Genomic DNA, 18,288 nt, shown 5'->3' with positions numbered 1-18,288 from the left:
CCAGCCTGGTCTACAAAGCGAGTCCAGGACAGCCAAGGCTACACAGAGAAACCTTGTCTCAAAAAAATGAAAAAAATAAATAAATAAAAAAGAGCACTGGCTGCTTTTCCAGAGGTCCTGAGTTCAATTTCCAGCAACTACATGGTGGCTCACAACCATCTATGTGATCTGGTGCCCTCTTCTGGTGTGCAGGTGTACATGCAGGCAGAACACTGTATATGTAATAAAATTTTTAAAAACTTAAAAAAAAAAAAAAGAAAGTAAATAGGGGCTGGAGGGGAGGGGGTGGGGGTGGGGGTGGGGTGCTCCTGGAGGCACAAGGGGCCTGCTGACTTCTCCAGAGGTTCAGGTCAAAGACACAGAAACTGACCTGGGGCAAGGCAGGGAAAGCAGGATCCAGAACTGTCTTTGGGCCCTCCCAGACTCCTAAGTCTAGAAAGTTGACTTCAGACTCAACACTATACTGAATTAAGCGTAAGTATAGCTCCAATTTACCATCTTCTCTGTATAGTGTCCCTAGCAGTGTGGGGCAGTCCCAGACAGGGTCCAGACAAAGAGTGCCCAGGCTCCAGCAACTCTGGTCAGAGGCATTACTGCTCCTAGATACAAGAGCCCTCAAGTGCAGGAGGTGCGTCCTAGGTCCCAGTCACATGACCGGCAGAAGTGAGCCCAGCAGTTAGTTGGCTCAAGCAGAGGCCAGGCATCCCTTCTGGGTAGGGATTGAAGGAAATCTTCAAAATCTTCTAAATCACTGATCCTGGTGGTGCACGCCTTTAATCCCAGCACTTGGGAGGCAATGGTAAGGTGACTAGATCACTGTGAGTTCGAGGCCAGCCTGGTCCACAGAGCAAGTACAGGATAGTCAAGGATACACACAGAGAAACCCTGTCTTGAAAAACAAAAACAAAAAAGAAACCAAACAAACAAGACCCACTGATGCTGAAAACAAGACTTTAATATACACAATGGAACCTCATATTAATGATGGACAGAGAGAGCAAGGTGTGGGACAAAAACAGTGGCCAACAGGGATGGCCCAGGAGGTCCCAGGAAGCCGGAGCTGTAAAGACAAAGGCCCCAGGATAGAAGAGCTAGCTGGGCAGGAAGGGGGTGGGGACGGTCAGAGCCCAAGGCCCCTTGGCTGGGCAGTGGCAGTGGCAGGAGTCTGGCTTCACCAGGCTTGGCCTCCTCTGGCTTCCATTCTTTGCCTTCCTGCTGGAGTCCAGAGCCTTGGGCCGCTTGACCTTTAACCCTTTAAATGTCTTTCCAAGGGCTGAAGTACTGGCCCTGTGAAGAGAAAGCAGGCTGTAAGAGCCCCAGCACAACCCTCTACAGAGGGCTCCTGTCAGAGAGGCCTCCTTCATGCTGGGTATTGTGAGAGTAAGTCCCTAAGGCTCAAGAGTCCACACACAGTCAAAGGGCCACCTGACTGTCATCCGCCTAGTGCTACAGGCCCACAGAGCACAGAGGAAGATGGGTGTGTGCATACTCAGCCAAGCGCCAATCACTTCCTCTTTGTGACAAACAATGCTTCCCACCAGAGGCCAGTGGGATCCAGTTCCTGGGGATCAGCGTGAGGTTTGAGTTCCAGCTTTCTTTTTCTCAAGGACTTGCGAAATTTGAGCACCAAGCCACAGCCTGTGGCCAGTGTGTCAACCTCAAGTCAGAGGTTAGAGGGAATTGAAGGGAGGAGTCAGGGAGAGGCAAGCCGGGAGCAAAGTCCAGCTGTCTCCACTGAGGGCTTGGGGGCTCAGGGCAAGCCCAGGAAGGCACTGCTTGTTGGAGAAATAGGGGGTGGCAGGGAGAGTGCAGATGGGGACTGCTTTGTGCCAAGGAATGATGCTGGCTGTGAGCCCTGATTTCCATATTCGCTCAAGCTGCTTGCATGACGAGGAAGCTATTGACACTCTGGAGCCTCTGGCTAGTTTGCTCATCTGTAAAACGGGTTTCTAACAATCCCTGCCTCATGAGCATTCTTCAGGTTCCTGTAGAAAAGGATCTTCGTTCAGCAAAGTTTACCTGGATGACCTGAGGCAATTCCAGGAATAGAGATTGCTCCTATAGAAACGAGAGTGGGTGCTGGGGACGTGGAGGAGCAATAGAACACTTGTTCAGCATGCTCAAGGCCCTAAGTTCAAGGATTGTCCCCTCCAAAACAAACAAAACAAAACAAAGAGCAGCCTGGGAAATGCTCTTAAGGCAGCAAGAAGCCAGCTGAGGTCCACAGGACGAGTGGACAGGAGGTGGACAGCTGCCACCTCCGCTGCGCCTTCCTGGCTGTTCATGACAAACTGATAGTGCTCAGTTCTCCAGAGCCGCCTTGCTATATACTTGGTCATTAACAGACTCCCTATGTTTGCTCTGCATCCCCTCCCTGGGCCCTGGATTAAGAATGAAGGTCCCCTGAGACATCCCCACCCTCCACTACACTGCCCGCTCCACCCCCTCCCTTTGGAGTCTAGCAGCTGCAGTGGGGGTGGATATACCACTGGATCTGCCAAGCCCGGCTCTGACTGACCACTTCCCTTTCCTCCCAGGTCTAGGGGATTATGGGACACCACCTGGGGCTGACAGTGGGTCAGCAGGTCCTGCCAGCGGATGTAGGTCTGGGTAGCTAGGTCCTTGAGTTTGGTCCGGTACATGGCCTGGGGGCTCTCCCGGATATGGGTGCTGATATGGCGGTCCAACTGCATGCACAACAGCTGCAGTTCACCCTGACGAGAAGGAGGAGGAGGCATGATATAAGCCAGGCATATTTTGGAGGCCAGGGCAAGGAGAACTAAGAGAAAGGGAGTGACTGCTGGGAAGCTGGAGCGGGATGGGCAGATTCCAGGGTATAGGTCAGCATCCCTTGGGAATGGCTTTTGGGGATAGGTCAGCATCCCTTGGGAATGGCTTTTGGGGATAGGTCAGCATCCCTTGGGAATGGCTTTTGGAATATGGTGGGTGGAAGAAGCCTTGGCAACTCTGGCCACTTCTTTCTTGGCCTCTCACTCACTCTGCAGTTCCTGAGGGAAGGCTGGCTCCATCCTGGCTAGTGTGGCCCCATATTGCTTGGTGCAGTAAATACTACTGCGCATCCAAGCCTTTCCTGCCCCAGCATCTTAGCAGACTCACCCATTGATCTGGAGTAATATCCTGGCTGCTGACCACCACCCCAGCCAGTGTCAGGAGGCTGTGGCACAGATAGCAGACCTGAGGGGAGAGAGTACAACAATCACGCTTTTCTAACCCATCCTTAGACTGAGCAAGGTCCTTGCTCTCAGCAACAGCAGCAGCAGATTCCAAGAAAGCAACTTCAAGGCAGGCCTGAATGAACAGAACTTGGCCTCGCAGAACTGTGACTGTCCCAGTACCCTGTGTCCAGTACCCACATTCCTTGTAATTCATGATTGCCCCTAAATGCTTTCTGAAAAAGACTCCTTGTCACCCAGAAATCCATACCACCTCAAGCCTTACCCTGGCACTCCAGAAGCAAAAGCCCAGAGGGTCTGTGTACTCCAACCTCTGTACAGCTTGTTTGCTGAGCTGCCTACACCTGTGGTCAGTGACTGGGGTGCTACTATGCTTTGTGCCACCTCCAAGTCCCCACCTTGTAAATGTGCCCTACAGTGAATAAGCACCCGCACAAACCTACACAGAGCACTCAGTCCTGCCGACAGACAGAAAGCTGGTGAGGGAAGGGAAGGCCAGTAGAAACAGTATGGATAGCTATCTGCATACCTTCCCCACCAAGTCTACCCTCACTGTTGCCATTGGACACTTCAGAGATAAAAACCAGGACAAAGGCTAGGTGTGATGGAGCAACCTGCAATCCATAGAAGACCTCAGCCGGGCGTGGCAGTGCACGCCTGTAACCCCAGCACTCGGGAGGCAGAGGCAGGCAAATCTCTGTGAGTTCAACCACAAATCAAGTCCAGGACAGTCAATGCTACACAGAGAAACCCTGTCTCAAAAATAAATAAATAAATAAATAAATAAATAAATAAATAAATAAATAAAAAATCAGAAGTTCAAGGGCAGCCAAGTGAGCATAAGAAAACACTGTCTCGGGCTGGGAACTGGAGAAATGGCTCAGAGGTTAAGAGCTCTTTCAAAGGTCCTGAATTCAATTCCCAGCAACCACATGATGGCTCACAACCATCTATAATGAGATCTTCTGGTGTACATGCAGGCAAAACACTGTGTATACATGACAAATAAATAAATCTTAAAAAAAAAAACACTGTCTCAAAAACAAAAGAAAATATACAACAACAACCATTAAAAAAAAAAAAAGACCAAAAAAAGAACAACAACAACATTAGGTGAAAAGGCTAATTCTATTGGATGAGAGCAGGGGTTAGCCCAGGGCGCCCTTGGACTCTATTGGAGGTATTCATTTAGGGGCATCTGCCTGCTGTGCAGAGAAAATGAACTATGTAAATCCTGATGGATGAAGTTGCTGACCCAGGCAGCCTGCTCTTGGCACTGAGGACTAGCTGCACACTGGGCCTCTGGACAGAGGTCCTTCAGTCCTGTCCCCTGGCTCCTCTTACACCTATAATAAGGAGAATGGCTGTGCTCCTGAGACCTGTGTCAGATTGACAAGCTCAGGAAAGAGAAGGCCTGAAAGAGGAAAGACCCAGGGCTGGCAGGTGGGCCGAGTCAGCCCAGTGGCTTTCTTTGGGTGCCTTCCTTGCCTTTCTGGATCACCAGATGGTGCCCAAGAAACAGCAGTAATCTTTTTGCATGGTCAAGGAACCTACCCGGAACCACTCTGAAGGCACTCAACTTGGCACCATGAACTGACTTCTTGAGTTCAAATATACGCTGTGGAGAAATGCCACGTGAGTGACCAGCAACTGCACCTGCCTTGCTTAAGATGCCAGCACAATAGCCAAAGCCCCAGGGGACCTGACTCCAGATGCAGACCAGCCTGGGCGGCAGTGGGGGACCTACACACGGCAGGCCCAAAGAACAAAGTGATGAAGAGCGGACCCCCAGGAAGGCCGTCATGGGGCAATACCCAAGCTTTGCAAACTGAGTTCCACCTGCTGCTGCGGCCTGCCAGCCGCCACCGCCACTTCCTCCCTGGGCTGCCCAGTGCTGACCATCCCAGCATTGAATAGGGAGCTCCAGGGTCCTCAGCAGATCTCTTTGTTCTACACGCTCAGGTCAGTGCACTGCAACCAGCCTTGACTAAGACAGCTCCTACTCAGAGCTTAGGGTAGCAATGGATGATTTGCTTAACAAATACTGAATCTCAGCTTCCCAAAGCACTAGAGAGGGAGAGTCCTGATTCTGGACAGACTGCGATGGGGGCTGCAGAAAGGAAGTGACTAAACCAGAGTGGGCCTCAGAAGGACAGGATCTGAGGCAAAAATGGCCCTATGGGGGCAGAGGCAGTAAGTAGAATACAACACCAGACAGATCCTGAAGGCTGATGCAAAAGACAGGCAAGCATAGGGAGGAGGCAGGGCTGATCAGCCGGGCAGCTAGCGGGGCTTGACTGGGTAAGGGGGCATGGCTTGGAGACAGGGTTGGCAGCAGACAGTGTGAGGAGGGTTGGGTTGTAGGGGGCTAATTAGAGGTTCCTGGGGGAAGCTGGTGATAGAGGGTAAGTAGTGTCTGGTGTGAGCTAGACACGCCAGAATGCTGTCTTTCTGGGACAAAAGATTCATATTCCTTTTGCTGTCTTCCATAAGGTGTGGGCTGTGTGTGTGTGTATCCCCGTCTGTCCATCTGTGCTAGAGACTAAACTCAGGAGCTTATATGTGTAAAGCTCCCACTGAGCTGCATCCTCAGCTCACATCCTCCTTGTCCCCCACTTATGAATATGGGGTGCGGCTGGAGAGATACTGACTGCTAGGACCCCAGCTGGAAAGCTCACAACCACCTATAACTCCAGCTCAGGGGATTCGATGGCTCTGGCCTCCCTGAGCATGTATACTGTACTCATGTGCACATCACCCCACTCCATCACACACACACACACACACACACACACAATCAAAAATAATAATCTGTGTACGCATTTAGTACCAGCATTCATGAGGCAGAAGTAGGTGGGTTTCTGTGCGTTTGAGGCCAGCCTGGCCTACATACTACATAGTGAGTTCTAGGCAGAATGATCCTGTCTATATATATTTGTGTGTGTGTGGGGGGGGGGTGCGGTACTACAGGGAAGGAGAAAGAGAAATAAAAGGGGGAAAACAATGTAGTTATATTTTAATTTTAAAAATAATAAAAATATTTTAAGTAAATAATTTTTGTTTTTAGAGACAGGAGTTCTCTGTATCCCTGGTGGTCCTGGAACTCACTCAGTAGACCAGGCTGGCCTCAAATTCACAAGAGATCCACCTACCTCTGTAAAAAAAGAAATAAAGTACTATTTCTGGGGATATAACTTATTTGGTACAGTACTTGCCTAGCATAGAGGAGGCCTCATGTTCAATTCCTAGTACCATAAAACTGGGCTGGATGTTGCATGCCTGTAATCCCAGTTTCTTAGAGGCAGGAGGTTCAGAAGTTCAAAGTCATCCTTAGCTATATCGTGAGTTCACGATAGCCTGGAGTATCTAAGACTTTGTCTTGAAAAAAAACAATCTGTATAATGTGTATGCTTTACTAATAGACTCAGAACACAACTACAGTTAGTGAAGGGTTTTCAGCGGGACATCGTTTATTTTAATGGAGCCTAACTGGGTTCCTAACTAACAGGGTTCCTAACTAACTGGGTTCCTAACTAGGTTTGGGACAAGAGAGGAACATGATCTTGGAAAGAAGCTGAGGATCTTTTCTGACAGGGCAAAGCACTTGGTCTTGAGCACAGTGATTATGAGAGGTGGCAGAGGATTACAGAGGAAACCCTCCAAGGGCTGTGGCGCTGGGGGCGGGGCGTTATCTGGGGAAGGCCAGGAACTAGCCTGGGGTAAAGGCCTGGTGTGGCTACTGGGTTGTAGAGGAGGGGAGGAAAGCCATCTGGTGACCCCTCACCTCTAAGCCCTTTCTCTTGAGATGCCTTTCTTTAGCAACCCCACCCCCACCTGGAGATCGGCCTGCCCCCAGCTCGGCTGTGATCTTTGCAGGATCTGGGCTGTAGGACAGTCTTCCCAGGTGGAGGCTTGGTGGGCAGGCTGAAGGCTCCAGGAGTGTCCTGGCCGAGGAGCACTGTAGGGAAGGCTACTAGTGTACTCACCCTGTGTGGCAGGGTTCACTGCGGAGGGTGGTGGTGGGGGGACAATCAGCACACAGCTCCAGTTTCACAGTGCACTTCTCACACTGACTCCCATTGTAAGACCCCCTCCCCTGTGCACCCGACATAACAAGCATAGCAGCAGTAACGCTATCTTGCAAGGCAAGACTAGAATAATAGGTTCCCGGGGTAAGATAAGGCCTGGGGCTCAGATGAAAGCGTGCTTGTCCTTGTCAAACAAGATATTTATAGTCGGCCATCTGGCCCAGGGAGTGGGCAAACTCCCCTGTTCCCATCCGATGACCGGGCTATAACCTCGCCTCATTTAAATTTACCAATCAGAGCCCTGTAACTATGCTTTTTCGCTTCTGTAACTGAGCTTCCCGCCAAAATCCCTATAAAAGGACCCCCTAAAAACTCGCTGGGCGCGCCAGCCTCTCCGGAGACTGAAACGCCCGGGTACCCGTCCCCTTAATAATAAAGCCTCTTGCTTGTTGCAGCCGAAGCCTTGGTCTCGTTGGTTCTTGGTGGGGGTCTCCACGTTAAGACCGCCGTGTCGGGGGTCTTACATTTGGAGGTTCCACCGAGATCGAGACCCCCGCCCGGGGACCATCGACCCAAATTCGGGAGGTAAGCCTTTGTCTTTGTGCCGGCCGGCTTTGTCGTTGTTGTCTTGTTGTCATTTCGTCTTTGTTCATCGTTACGTGTCTCGGTGTTTGCGCAGACTCTCTGAATCTGGCAAGGAGAGGAGGAGCTGACGGGCTCTCAGACTCCTCCCTTGTGCCCGTGGGAGACGTCCCTTCGGGATTCCGTAGGGACTTTCCGTCCCATCCGAATCTGGGGCCCCCGGCCCATCTGAGAGGCTATTCGCCTCATCTGGGAGACAGGGAAAAGTCCGGACCCCCTGCGTCTCCAACCTCCGTTTTGGCGCAAGCGTCCCGCGCAAGCTGTTTTTTGGTCTTTTGCGTCTAGATTTCCTCTGTTGTGTTTCGTTTTGTGTTTTTGGTACCATGGGTCAGACTCTTGTCACCCCGCTAACCCTTACTTTGCAACATTTCAAAGAAGTCCGTGCCATTGCGCACAAAGTGTCAGTAGAAGTCCGCAAGGGCAGATGGAAAAGTCTTTGTTCTGCTAAATGGCCTACGCTTTATACCGGGTGGCCACAAGATGGCACTTTTAACCTTTCTCTCATTCTACAGATCAAGTCCAAAATTATAGATCCTGGACCACACGGTCATCCGGACCAGGTCCCCTACATAATGACTTGGGAATCTCTCGTTCGTGACCCTCCTCCATGGGTCAGACCTTTCCTCGTTCAGCCCTCTCCTTTTCCCCACCTCTCTTACCACGCCCGCCTTAGAACAGCTCAACCCTGGGCGCATGCTCCTCTCGCCGCGGCGGGGCGGGCACCGCCAATCCGGGCTTTTAGGGAGGTGCGAGAATTTAGCGACGGTCCCTGGGATTTCCCCGAGGCTAAGGCGAGCCCTCCTTTTGTATGAATTACTCTCTGCTCCGGCCCGGAGGTGGGGCGGCGAGGAGCTGGCCAGGAGGGCGTCCGAAATCTATCCTTTTCCTTCCTGACTCCGCTGCCAAGACTGTATCGAGATCCGGGTGTCCCTTCCCACGGAGGCTACCTCCCGACGTCAGTCCCGCTATCCCCCTGCTCGCCTCCCGCCTCCCTTGCTCCTCTAACCGGGAGGAGCACAATGCTGGGGACCCTTCACGGCCTCAGAACCCAAGGGCTCTGCAGCGGCTTCCCCTGGGGCTGGTCTCTATATTGCGCCGCCGCCGCCGCGGGTGTTAGGCGGCCAGCCTGGCGCGGCTCCCTCCGCCAGGCAGCCCGCCCAGGTAACCGGGTTTGGCGGGCGGGCGGGCGGGCCGGCCGGGGGTCTCGCCTCACCCTCACTCCCCGGGAGGCGTGCACACTGCGGCGGGGCCGGTGTGAGACGGAGGCCCGTGCTCGCGCCTGACTGACCGACGGGCCGCAGCCTGTGGGCGGGGTTGCGTGACGGGCGGCTGTGGCCCGCGCGGGGAAAGCGCTGAGGGACCGAGGTATAGGAGCCGCCACCGGGTCCCGCTCGCCTCCCGGGCCACCGCCTCCGCCTCCGCTGCCCTGGGCCCGCCGGCCTGCGTCGCCGAGGTCGCTGCAGCATGGCGGGCGCCGCGACCCCTTGCGCCAATGGCTGCGGGCCCGGCGCGCCCACCGAAGCCGAGGTGCTGCACCTCTGCCGCAGCCTCGAGGTGGGCACCGTCATGACTTTGTTCTACTCCAAGAAGTCGCAGCGGCCGGAACGGAAGACCTTCCAGGTCAAGTTGGAGACGCGCCAGATCACGTGGAGCCGCGGCGCCGACAAGATCGAGGGGTCCATTGATATTCGTGAAATCAAGGAGATCCGCCCAGGGAAGACATCACGGGACTTCGATCGCTACCAAGAAGACCCTGCCTTCCGGCCAGACCAATCACACTGCTTTGTCATCCTCTATGGAATGGAATTCCGCCTGAAGACCCTAAGCCTGCAAGCCACATCTGAGGATAAAGTGAACATGTAGATCAAGGGCTTAACTTGGCTGATGGAGGACACATTGCAAGCAGCCACACCCCTGCAAATTGAGAGGTGGCTCCGGAAGCAGTTCTACTCAGTAGATCGGAACCGAGAGGATCGTATATCAGCCAAGGACTTGAAGAACATGCTGTCACAGGTCAATTACCGGGTCCCCAACATGCGCTTCCTCCGAGAACGACTAACGGACCTAAAACAACGCAGTGGGGACATCACCTACGGGCAGTTTGCTCAGCTGTACCGCAGCCTCATGTACAGCGCCCAGAAGACGATGGACCTCCCCTTCTTGGAAACCAGCACATTAAGGCCTGGAGAGCGGCCAGAGCTTTGCCGGGTATCCCTTTCTGAGTTCCAGCAGTTCCTTCTTGAGTACCAGGGGCAGGAGCTGTGGGCTGTTGACCGGCTCCAGGTACAGGAATTTATGCTCAGCTTTCTTCGAGACCCCTTGCGAGAGATTGAGGAGCCATACTTCTTCTTGGATGAGTTTGTCACCTTTCTGTTCTCCAAAGAGAACAGTGTGTAAAACTCGCAGCTGGACGCTGTGTGCCCAGACACCATGAACAACCCTCTCTCTCACTACTGGATCTCTTCCTCACATAATACGTATCTGACCGGGGACCAGTTTTCCAGTAAGTCCTCCCTGGAAGCCTATGCTCGCTGCCTGAGGATGGGCTGTCGTTACATTGAGTTGGACTGCTGGGACGGCCCCGATGAGATGCCAGTCATTTACCACGGGCATACTCTCACCACCAAGATCAAGTTTTCTGATGTCCTGCACACCATAAAGGAGCATGCTTTTGTAGCCTCAGAGTACCCGGTCATCCTGTCCATTGAGGACCACTGCAGCATTGCCCAGCAGAGAAACATGGCTCAATACTTCAAAAAGGTGCTTGGCGACACACTCCTTACCAAGCCGGTGGACATTGCTGCTGATGGACTTCCTTCCCCCAACCAGCTCAAGAGGAAGATCCTTATTAAGCACAAGAAGCTGGCTGAGGGCAGTGCCTATGAGGAGGTGCCTACCTCTGTGATGTACTCGGAGAATGACATCAGTAACTCCATCAAGAATGGTATCCTCTACTTGGAGGACCCCGTGAATCATAAGTGGTATCCCCACTACTTTGTTCTGACTAGCAGCAAGATCTACTACTCTGAGGAGACCAGCAGTGACCAGGACAACGAGGATAAAGAGGAGCCTAAGGAGGCCAGTGGCAGCACAGAGCTGCACTCGAGTGAAAGGTGGTTCCATGGTAAGCTCGGAGCTGGGCGCGATGGCCGGCACATTGCTGAGCGCCTGCTCACTGAGTACTGCATAGAGACTGGGGCTCCTGACGGCTCCTTCCTAGTGCGAGAAAGTGAGACCTTCGTGGGTGACTACACGCTGTCTTTCTGGCGGAATGGAAAAGTACAGCACTGCCGTATCCATTCCCGGCAGGATGCTGGGACTCCTAAGTTCTTCTTGACAGACAACCTTGTCTTCGACTCTCTCTATGACCTCATTACACACTATCAGCAAGTACCGCTGCGCTGCAATGAGTTTGAGATGCGCCTTTCAGAGCCTGTCCCACAGACGAATGCCCATGAGAGCAAAGAGTGGTACCATGCAAGCTTGACCAGAGCACAAGCTGAACATATGTTGATGCGCGTACCCCGTGATGGGGCCTTCCTGGTGCGGAAACGCAACGAGCCCAACTCATATGCCATCTCTTTCCGGGCTGAGGGAAAGATCAAACACTGCCGCGTACAGCAGAAAGGCCAGACCGTGATGCTGGAAAACTCTGAGTTTGACAGCTTGGTTGACCTCATCAGCTACTACGAGAAACATCCCCTGTACCGGAAAATGAAGCTGCGCTACCCCATCAATGAGGAGGCACTGGAGAAGATCGGGGCAGCTGAACCTGATTATGGGGCGCTGTATGAGGGCCGCAACCCTGGTTTCTATGTGGAGGCAAACCCTATGCCAACTTTCAAGTGTGCAGTAAAAGCCCTCTTTGACTACAAGGCCCAGAGAGAAGATGAGCTGACCTTTACCAAGAGTGCCATCATCCAGAACGTGGAAAAGCAAGATGGTGGCTGGTGGCGAGGGGATTATGGTAAAAAAAAGCAGCTATGGTTCCCCTCAAACTATGTAAAAGAGATGATCAATCCAGCGATCCTAGAGCCGGAGAGGGAGCACCTGGATGAGAACAGCCCACTGGGGGACTTGCTGCGAGGGGTCTTAGATGTGCCAGCCTGTCAGATTGCCATTCGTCCTGAGGGCAAGAACAACCGGCTCTTCGTCTTCTCCATCAGCATGGCATCAGTGGCTCACTGGTCTCTAGATGTTGCAGCTGACTCACAGGAGGAGCTGCAGGACTGGGTAAAAAAGATCCGGGAAGTAGCCCAGACTGCAGATGCTAGGCTTACTGAGGGGAAGATGATGGAGAGGAGGAAAAAGATCGCCTTGGAGCTTTCGGAGCTTGTAGTCTACTGCCGGCCTGTTCCCTTTGATAAAAAAAAGATTGACACAACCAGAGGTCATTGAATGAAAGATTTCATTCAGTTTACAACAAGAGGGGGGAATGTAAGACCCCCTCCCCTGTGCACCCGACATAACAAGCATAGCAGCAGTAACGCTATCTTGCAAGGCAAGACTAGAATAATAGGTTCCCGGGGTAAGATAAGGCCTGGGGCTCAGATGAAAGCGTGCTTGTCCTTGTCAAACAAGATATTTATAGTCGGCCATCTGGCCCAGGGAGTGGGCAAACTCCCCTGTTCCCATCCGATGACCGGGCTATAACCTCGCCTCATTTAAATTTACCAATCAGAGCCCTGTAACTATGCTTTTTCGCTTCTGTAACTGAGCTTCCCGCCAAAATCCCTATAAAAGGACCCCCTAAAAACTCGCTGGGCGCGCCAGCCTCTCCGGAGACTGAAACGCCCGGGTACCCGTCCCCTTAATAATAAAGCCTCTTGCTTGTTGCAGCCGAAGCCTTGGTCTCGTTGGTTCTTGGTGGGGGTCTCCACGTTAAGACCGCCGTGTCGGGGGTCTTACACCATAACGTAGTCTTTGAGGAAAACCCCAAACTATTCTGAGGTTTTTGTTTTTTGTTTTTTTGGTCTTGGTGCAGGGAGGAGGGATCTGGTGTTCACTGTATTTTCTAAGCTGTTTCTTCAAAGGAGAAACCCAAGTGTACTACACTCTGGGCTTGGTGTGTTTTCCTTTAACAGTCTCTGACTCAAATTGAGGCCTCAAAGCTTTACCCAGAACTCAGGGCAGGCAGATGCTGGGATCCCCTGCTAGGGCTTGTATTTGGGGGATGGGGGGGGGGAGGGAAGAAAGGAGGTTTGGCCTTGGAATGCTGCTCAGTGTTAGAACCTTGTTCTACCAAAAGTAAGGTTCTGAGTTCCATCAGTCCCTCCAAAACAAAACAAGAGCATGGTGGCTCCTGCCTCTGATCGGGAAGCAAACTGTTAGCAGGAATGGGCTCTGGGCCTGGAGCAGGTATAAGCTGAGACCCTTCTTCTAACTGTCTTCTGCCTGGGACCCAAGGGGGGCTAGAGGTGCTAGGCAGGCGAAGAAGGGGTCATCCCAGTAGGAGGAGAATTTATGTGAAGTGGACAGCCAGAGGGGAGAGCCACATTTCCTTTTCTGTGACAGTGACCAATTTCTGAACTTAGCAAGCCTGCTCCTACTCTGGCTGACACCTGCAGAGACTCAACGGAAAGTGGTGGACAGAAGACAGGATATGGTCAATGCAGCCCCTGTCAAATTGTCCCTCTGCCCTTTCTCTCTACCTCTGGGAGCACAAGGTCCTATCAGTGTGTGTGTGTGTGTGTGTGTGCGTGTGCGCGCGCGCGTGTACCCATCCAGTGGTGGGCTTACTAGGACTCTGGAGTCAGTCTTCCATGGCCTCATCCTTTGTTAAGAGCAGCAAGGCCCCAGGCAGCTCAGGAGCACAGCCCCTCCTGCACGAACACGAATCCAGGCTGGGAAACCACAGTGGGAGAGAGATCCAGGAAATCTCAGCCAAGTACTTAGAGGAGAGAGGCAGAGGGGGAAGAACAGGACGTGCCTGGACCCAATGCTGACACACCAAGGCAGTACTGTCCCAGGGTCACACTGCCAGCAAGGCCTTTGCTTCCACTTCCTGGTCTTTCCCCAGAGTCTGGTGGCAGTGGCAGGCTCTTCCCAGAAGCTCACTGAGGCTTGTCTCATCCCTGCTCTCCCCTAAAACAGGACTCGGGGAGGAAAGGATCACAACACTTGTCACACTGCAGGCAATAGGCAGGGAGCACCTGGTTCTGCCCCAGTTAGTTCTGACGTCAGCAATCACTGTTAAGTCCCCTAGGTCAAGTGGAACTCATTTGCAAGTTTTTGTCACAGGAGACAAAAGGGAACATGGCTGGACATTTCCCAGGAACATCATCCTTCAGGAAATCCCCGGCTAGCTAATGCCAGGGGGGGGAGGGGGGAGGGAAGGGGATAGGCTGGGTGACTTGAGGCAAAGGGTACAAGGGAGAAAGGAGTTCCCAGGAAGCCACTTTCTCTAACACAGCAGCATAGTCTCTCCCACCTCAGGTCATGACCAAGGTTGTAGTCTTTAGATGGAGGCCTCTCCTCAGAGCCTGCTGGGCAGAGGGGACAGCGACTTCCCTGGGCTAAAGCACTCTGCGGAAGCAGGTCCAGCCAGGCTCGAGGCAGCTGCTAGGGACTGGGGAGACCTAAGGCTGGCCCAGGAGCATTGAGGAAGAGGAGTGAGGGAGATGCCCACACTGCTTGAGGCCCAGGGCTCATCCTGCAGGTGTGTGTGGAGGCACCAGGATGCCAGGGCCTAGTCTTCTGTTTCTGCCTTTGACATCACAGGCTCTGGCTGGTGGCTACCCTGGGGAACATCAGCTCAGTCTCTAAGGTCTGGAGGCCCAGCACAGCCTGACAACCGATCCCAAGAGAACCTTGCAGGAAGTGCCATACTGAAGCTGCACTGATCATCCTGTCACCTGTGGTGAGAGGGGGACTAACATTCATTTGTCTTTTAAACTTAAATTTAAAATCCAGTATCACAGTGTCCTGACCCAGTGGGACATACAAGAAGGCCTGGTAACCCTAAGTCTCGGCATATGTGTAAGCTCAAGCTTGGCTAGATCCCCAACATGTCCAGTTAGGGGAGGTCTGACAAAAGCAGACGCCTGGGTCCTTCCCCTTCACCAGGAAAGGCCCCCTGTGTGTGTGCACGCGCACATGTACATATGCACTGTCTAACCTCTCTAATGGGGCTGACACTGTAGAGGGGAGCAGAGGTCTCTGGATGTCCTAGAGGCAGGACACAGAGGCCAAGCTCTTCCTGGGGTTGAGGATGCTGGCCTGTGCTCCTTCTGGGTTGGGCAAACAACATCATTAATCCCAAGTAACCCTGCTGTAGGGCTACTCACAGGCCCAAGCTAGGAGTTTCAGCTCTTAGAGAGAAGCTCTGACTATCTCCAGAGTCCACCAAAGCACAGGGCATGCACGTTTCTGAGTACATCTTATCTGAACACTGGCATGTCACACCTGCCACCATGCATCTATAGGATGCCATTTCTCCCCTCTTATATGTGCAAACTGCACCAGCTCCTCTCCTTGCTCATGGAGTTCCAGCTCCAAGGTTCTACTCCCTGGCCTTGGCTGTGACAGGCACGAGATTAGCAAGCAAGCAGTGGGCTGCAAAGCAAAGTTCTGTCCCCAAAGAAAAGCTCACTTCCAAGTGACTCTGCCCAGGACAGGGGGTTGGTCACTAGTCCTAGCAAGTAGGAAATGATGAGGACACATGATTAACTGCTAAGAAATGAGACGTGTGACATAATACCCCTTCCTAAACCAGAGTCCCTGAAGACACAGGGTCAAGAGGCCAGGCAGTAGACGTCATAGACATAGCCTGCCAGATTCACCACTGGGTAGGGCTGGGCAGGCCACCCTATTCTGTAAATGAAAGTGATGAGGCCATACTGGTGGGATGACGTCATTTTAGGGTGACTGGGACAGGTTGGCATCATCTAGACAGGAACAGGACGTCCGGCTCAGCTGCTGGAAACAAGCACCACAGAGACAGCCATCTCTGTGAATGAAGAGTGGCCCTCAGGACCAGCTGGGTCAGGAGGCAGGTGGTCTCCTCCCAGGACGCTGGAGCATTGAGACAATGAGTCCTCAGACCCCAGAGGCCATCACGGTGGGAGTGGATCTGGGGGCTCCTGCCGCTGCTCTGAGGCCTGGGTGGGAGCTGGGTGGGAGCTGGGCAGCTTGGGCACAGGAGGCAGGGGTAGAGCATAAGCAGGAAGGCTGAGAGCATGTACCGAGGTGCTATCATCTCAGAAGGGCTTGTCTCCTGAGGGAGGAACCTCAGGGCTATGCGCAAAGCCTTGGGAGTAATCTCACCCTGCCCACCCTTCCTCTCTGGCTTCCTCTAGTGTGGGGGTGATGTGAGTGGCAGGAGGTGCTCTCCCTGCTTCTCCAGCTGGGACCAGAACCCCTCCACCAGGGGCCTAGAATCTCTGGCTACAGGAAGTCTATGTATATGAGCCCAGGCTTACACACATGCTTGCAAGTCAGCATGTAGGCCCGAGAGCATGGGTGAGTGTGAGCGTGTGGAACTCTACAGCGAGTAACTGGGACTGGCCATCTGCAAAGAGCTGGTTTCTCTCAAAGCCATGACAGAAGAACAGGGTGTGCTGTGCACCCCAATGTTTCTAGGCACCTAGGACATACCCCTTCCTTTGTGAGAGTGGCCCAGCTTCTTGTCCCCTACACATTTAGGGCAAACTGTTCCATGGTGGTGTCTATGGAGTTGACTCCAACAGAATACATGCGACCTGGACCAGCCAGTCATGGACCATGGCAAGTCAGTGAGACCTGACTCTGGGACAGAAGCTCTTTCTTTACCCCTGGCCAGGGTGGCTGAGGAAAGGAAGTCAACCTAGGATTTCACAACAGGCCTCTCTGGGAATGCACCATGGGGTAGATGGAGCCAAGCACTGGGGAAAGCGATATTGGGGTTTTGTGACATAGTATGTGTAACCCTAGGTCAGCTAAACCTGAGGTCACCCCAGGGTGATCAGGAATTTAATTTCTATCTAAAGAGGCAAAGCAAAGACAAAAGAGAAGGGTGAAAAGGCGGGGAGCAGACAGCAGCTGAGAAGGCTGTAGACCATGTGGGGGGGAGCAGTCTCTACTCCTTCCTAGGCAGTCAAGGCCTGTTTCTTGTTAGATGCACTTCTTAGAGCCCAGAGTGCTCCTACACCCACTCTGGGCTGATTTGGGCCTGGAGGAGAGAAGCAGTGGCAGCCAGGCTGGGTGCAGGGCTGGAAGGAGGGCCCGAGGCATGGCTTACTTCTATTAAGGTCAGGCATTTCAATGGAGGCCTGGGCCTGGGACCCAGCCTCACAAGCATCTCTGTTTAAGTTCTGGACTCCCAGGCTTAAACAGACAGGAAGTAGAAGACTGGGAAGATACAAAGCCAAGGCCATCAGCGTGCAGGGTGCTGGGGTTTGGTCTGTTTGGGTGTCAGGGTCGTAGGTAATGGGGGCAGAGGCTTCAGAAGGCAGAGTCTGAGTAGGATATGAACAGGTCTGAATGGGAGGAAGACAATCTCTGGAGCGTCCAGGATGAGGAAGAAACCCAGATGAGAGCCTCAGGGTAAGCGGATCATCACCTGCCCGGGAAAGAGACCCTAAGGGGTCCTCCAGAGCACTGGGCTGACTGAGGTGAAGAGAGAACAGGCCAACCCTCCAGCTGGCTGGGCTTGAATAAAAGCTCCCTGGTACCCCACCCTGCCTCCTGGGCTTAACCCTGTCACTGCAAGCCTTGCTCAAGTTCTTGCAAAGAAGCCAGATTTCTGGGAACCAAGCAAAACTGGCCTGGGCCTGGGCCCTGGCCCACGGGTTCCTAAACCTGAACGCAGCTCAACTTCTCCACAGAGTCAGCTTTTTAGAAGCCCTCAGATTTATGACAAAACACAGCTACTGCTCCTTGTTTTGCAGGAAGGAAGATGGAACAAAACCCTAAGCCAGCCACGGAAGAACTCAGGAGTCCTGAGCACAGCTCTAACTTCTATTCCTCAGATCCAGTGTCCTCCTGGCTTTCCTGACGTTGGCCTGAGTTCACAGCACCGTGTGTGGAGGCCGAGTACTGCATTTTTTAGATGAGAAAGTGGCAAGGGGACAGGCTCCAGGGTCTACTTGTCTGAAGATGACACAGGCTCAAGCCAAGCCCAAGAGAATATATGTCTTCTTCTTGGGGTTGGGAGTATCGGCGAGATAGGCCAGAGGGCAGCTAACCCTGTCCTGTCCCTGCAGTGAGAGCTGGCCTCTCCTGACCATAACCGCCCATCAAGGCAGTTCTTGGCAGGGTCAGCCAGCACAGGGACAGACAGCTGCCGTCTATAGTTGCAGCAGAAAAAGCAGCAAAACTTGTTCACCAAGTCTCTGAACACACCTGGCACACCACATGGGTTTACAGGAGATGTACACAGGCCACTCACACACAAACACATGGCAGGACCACGCCCTCCACACAAGCTGGGCAGACACACACCTCTG

The 18,288-nt window shown here is 53.0% G+C and overlaps 1 protein-coding gene, 1 long non-coding RNA gene and 1 pseudogene across 9 annotated transcripts in view; 2 read left to right on the top strand and 1 right to left on the bottom strand.

Annotated features, from left to right (window-relative positions):
- Positions 1 to 934: 934 nt before the first annotated feature.
- The window catches only part of FAM178B (family with sequence similarity 178 member B), a 138,888-nt gene continuing 121,534 nt past the window's right edge, over positions 935 to 18,288 (bottom strand). For all 7 annotated transcript variants that reach the window (XM_084753640.1, XM_084753641.1, XM_084753642.1 and 4 more), the window contains 3 exons: positions 3,118 to 3,195; positions 2,562 to 2,714; positions 935 to 1,287 (listed from right to left, as the gene is read on the bottom strand). In XM_084753640.1, the coding sequence (XP_084609766.1) occupies positions 1,255 to 1,287; positions 2,562 to 2,714; positions 3,118 to 3,195 (264 nt within the window). In that variant the 3' untranslated portion in view covers positions 935 to 1,254. The remainder of the gene's footprint in view (positions 1,288 to 2,561; positions 2,715 to 3,117; positions 3,196 to 18,288) is intronic.
- Positions 8,877 to 12,708, top strand: LOC311580479 (1-phosphatidylinositol 4,5-bisphosphate phosphodiesterase gamma-1-like; annotated as a pseudogene). Its single transcript, XR_014783545.1, has 2 exons — positions 8,877 to 9,025; positions 9,236 to 12,708. The product of XR_014783545.1 is annotated as a 1-phosphatidylinositol 4,5-bisphosphate phosphodiesterase gamma-1-like (transcript).
- Positions 13,132 to 18,032, top strand: LOC311580543. Its single transcript, XR_014773502.1, has 3 exons — positions 13,132 to 13,222; positions 14,585 to 14,723; positions 17,731 to 18,032. It is a non-coding gene; the product is annotated as an uncharacterized lncRNA (long non-coding RNA).

Source organism: Acomys minous (assembly GCF_964271855.1).
Source record: "Acomys minous genome assembly, chromosome: 13".
Taxonomy (NCBI): domain Eukaryota; kingdom Metazoa; phylum Chordata; class Mammalia; order Rodentia; family Muridae; genus Acomys; species Acomys minous.
The sequence above is the reverse complement of the archived record's forward strand: the minus strand, read 5'-3'. Positions and strand labels throughout refer to the sequence as shown.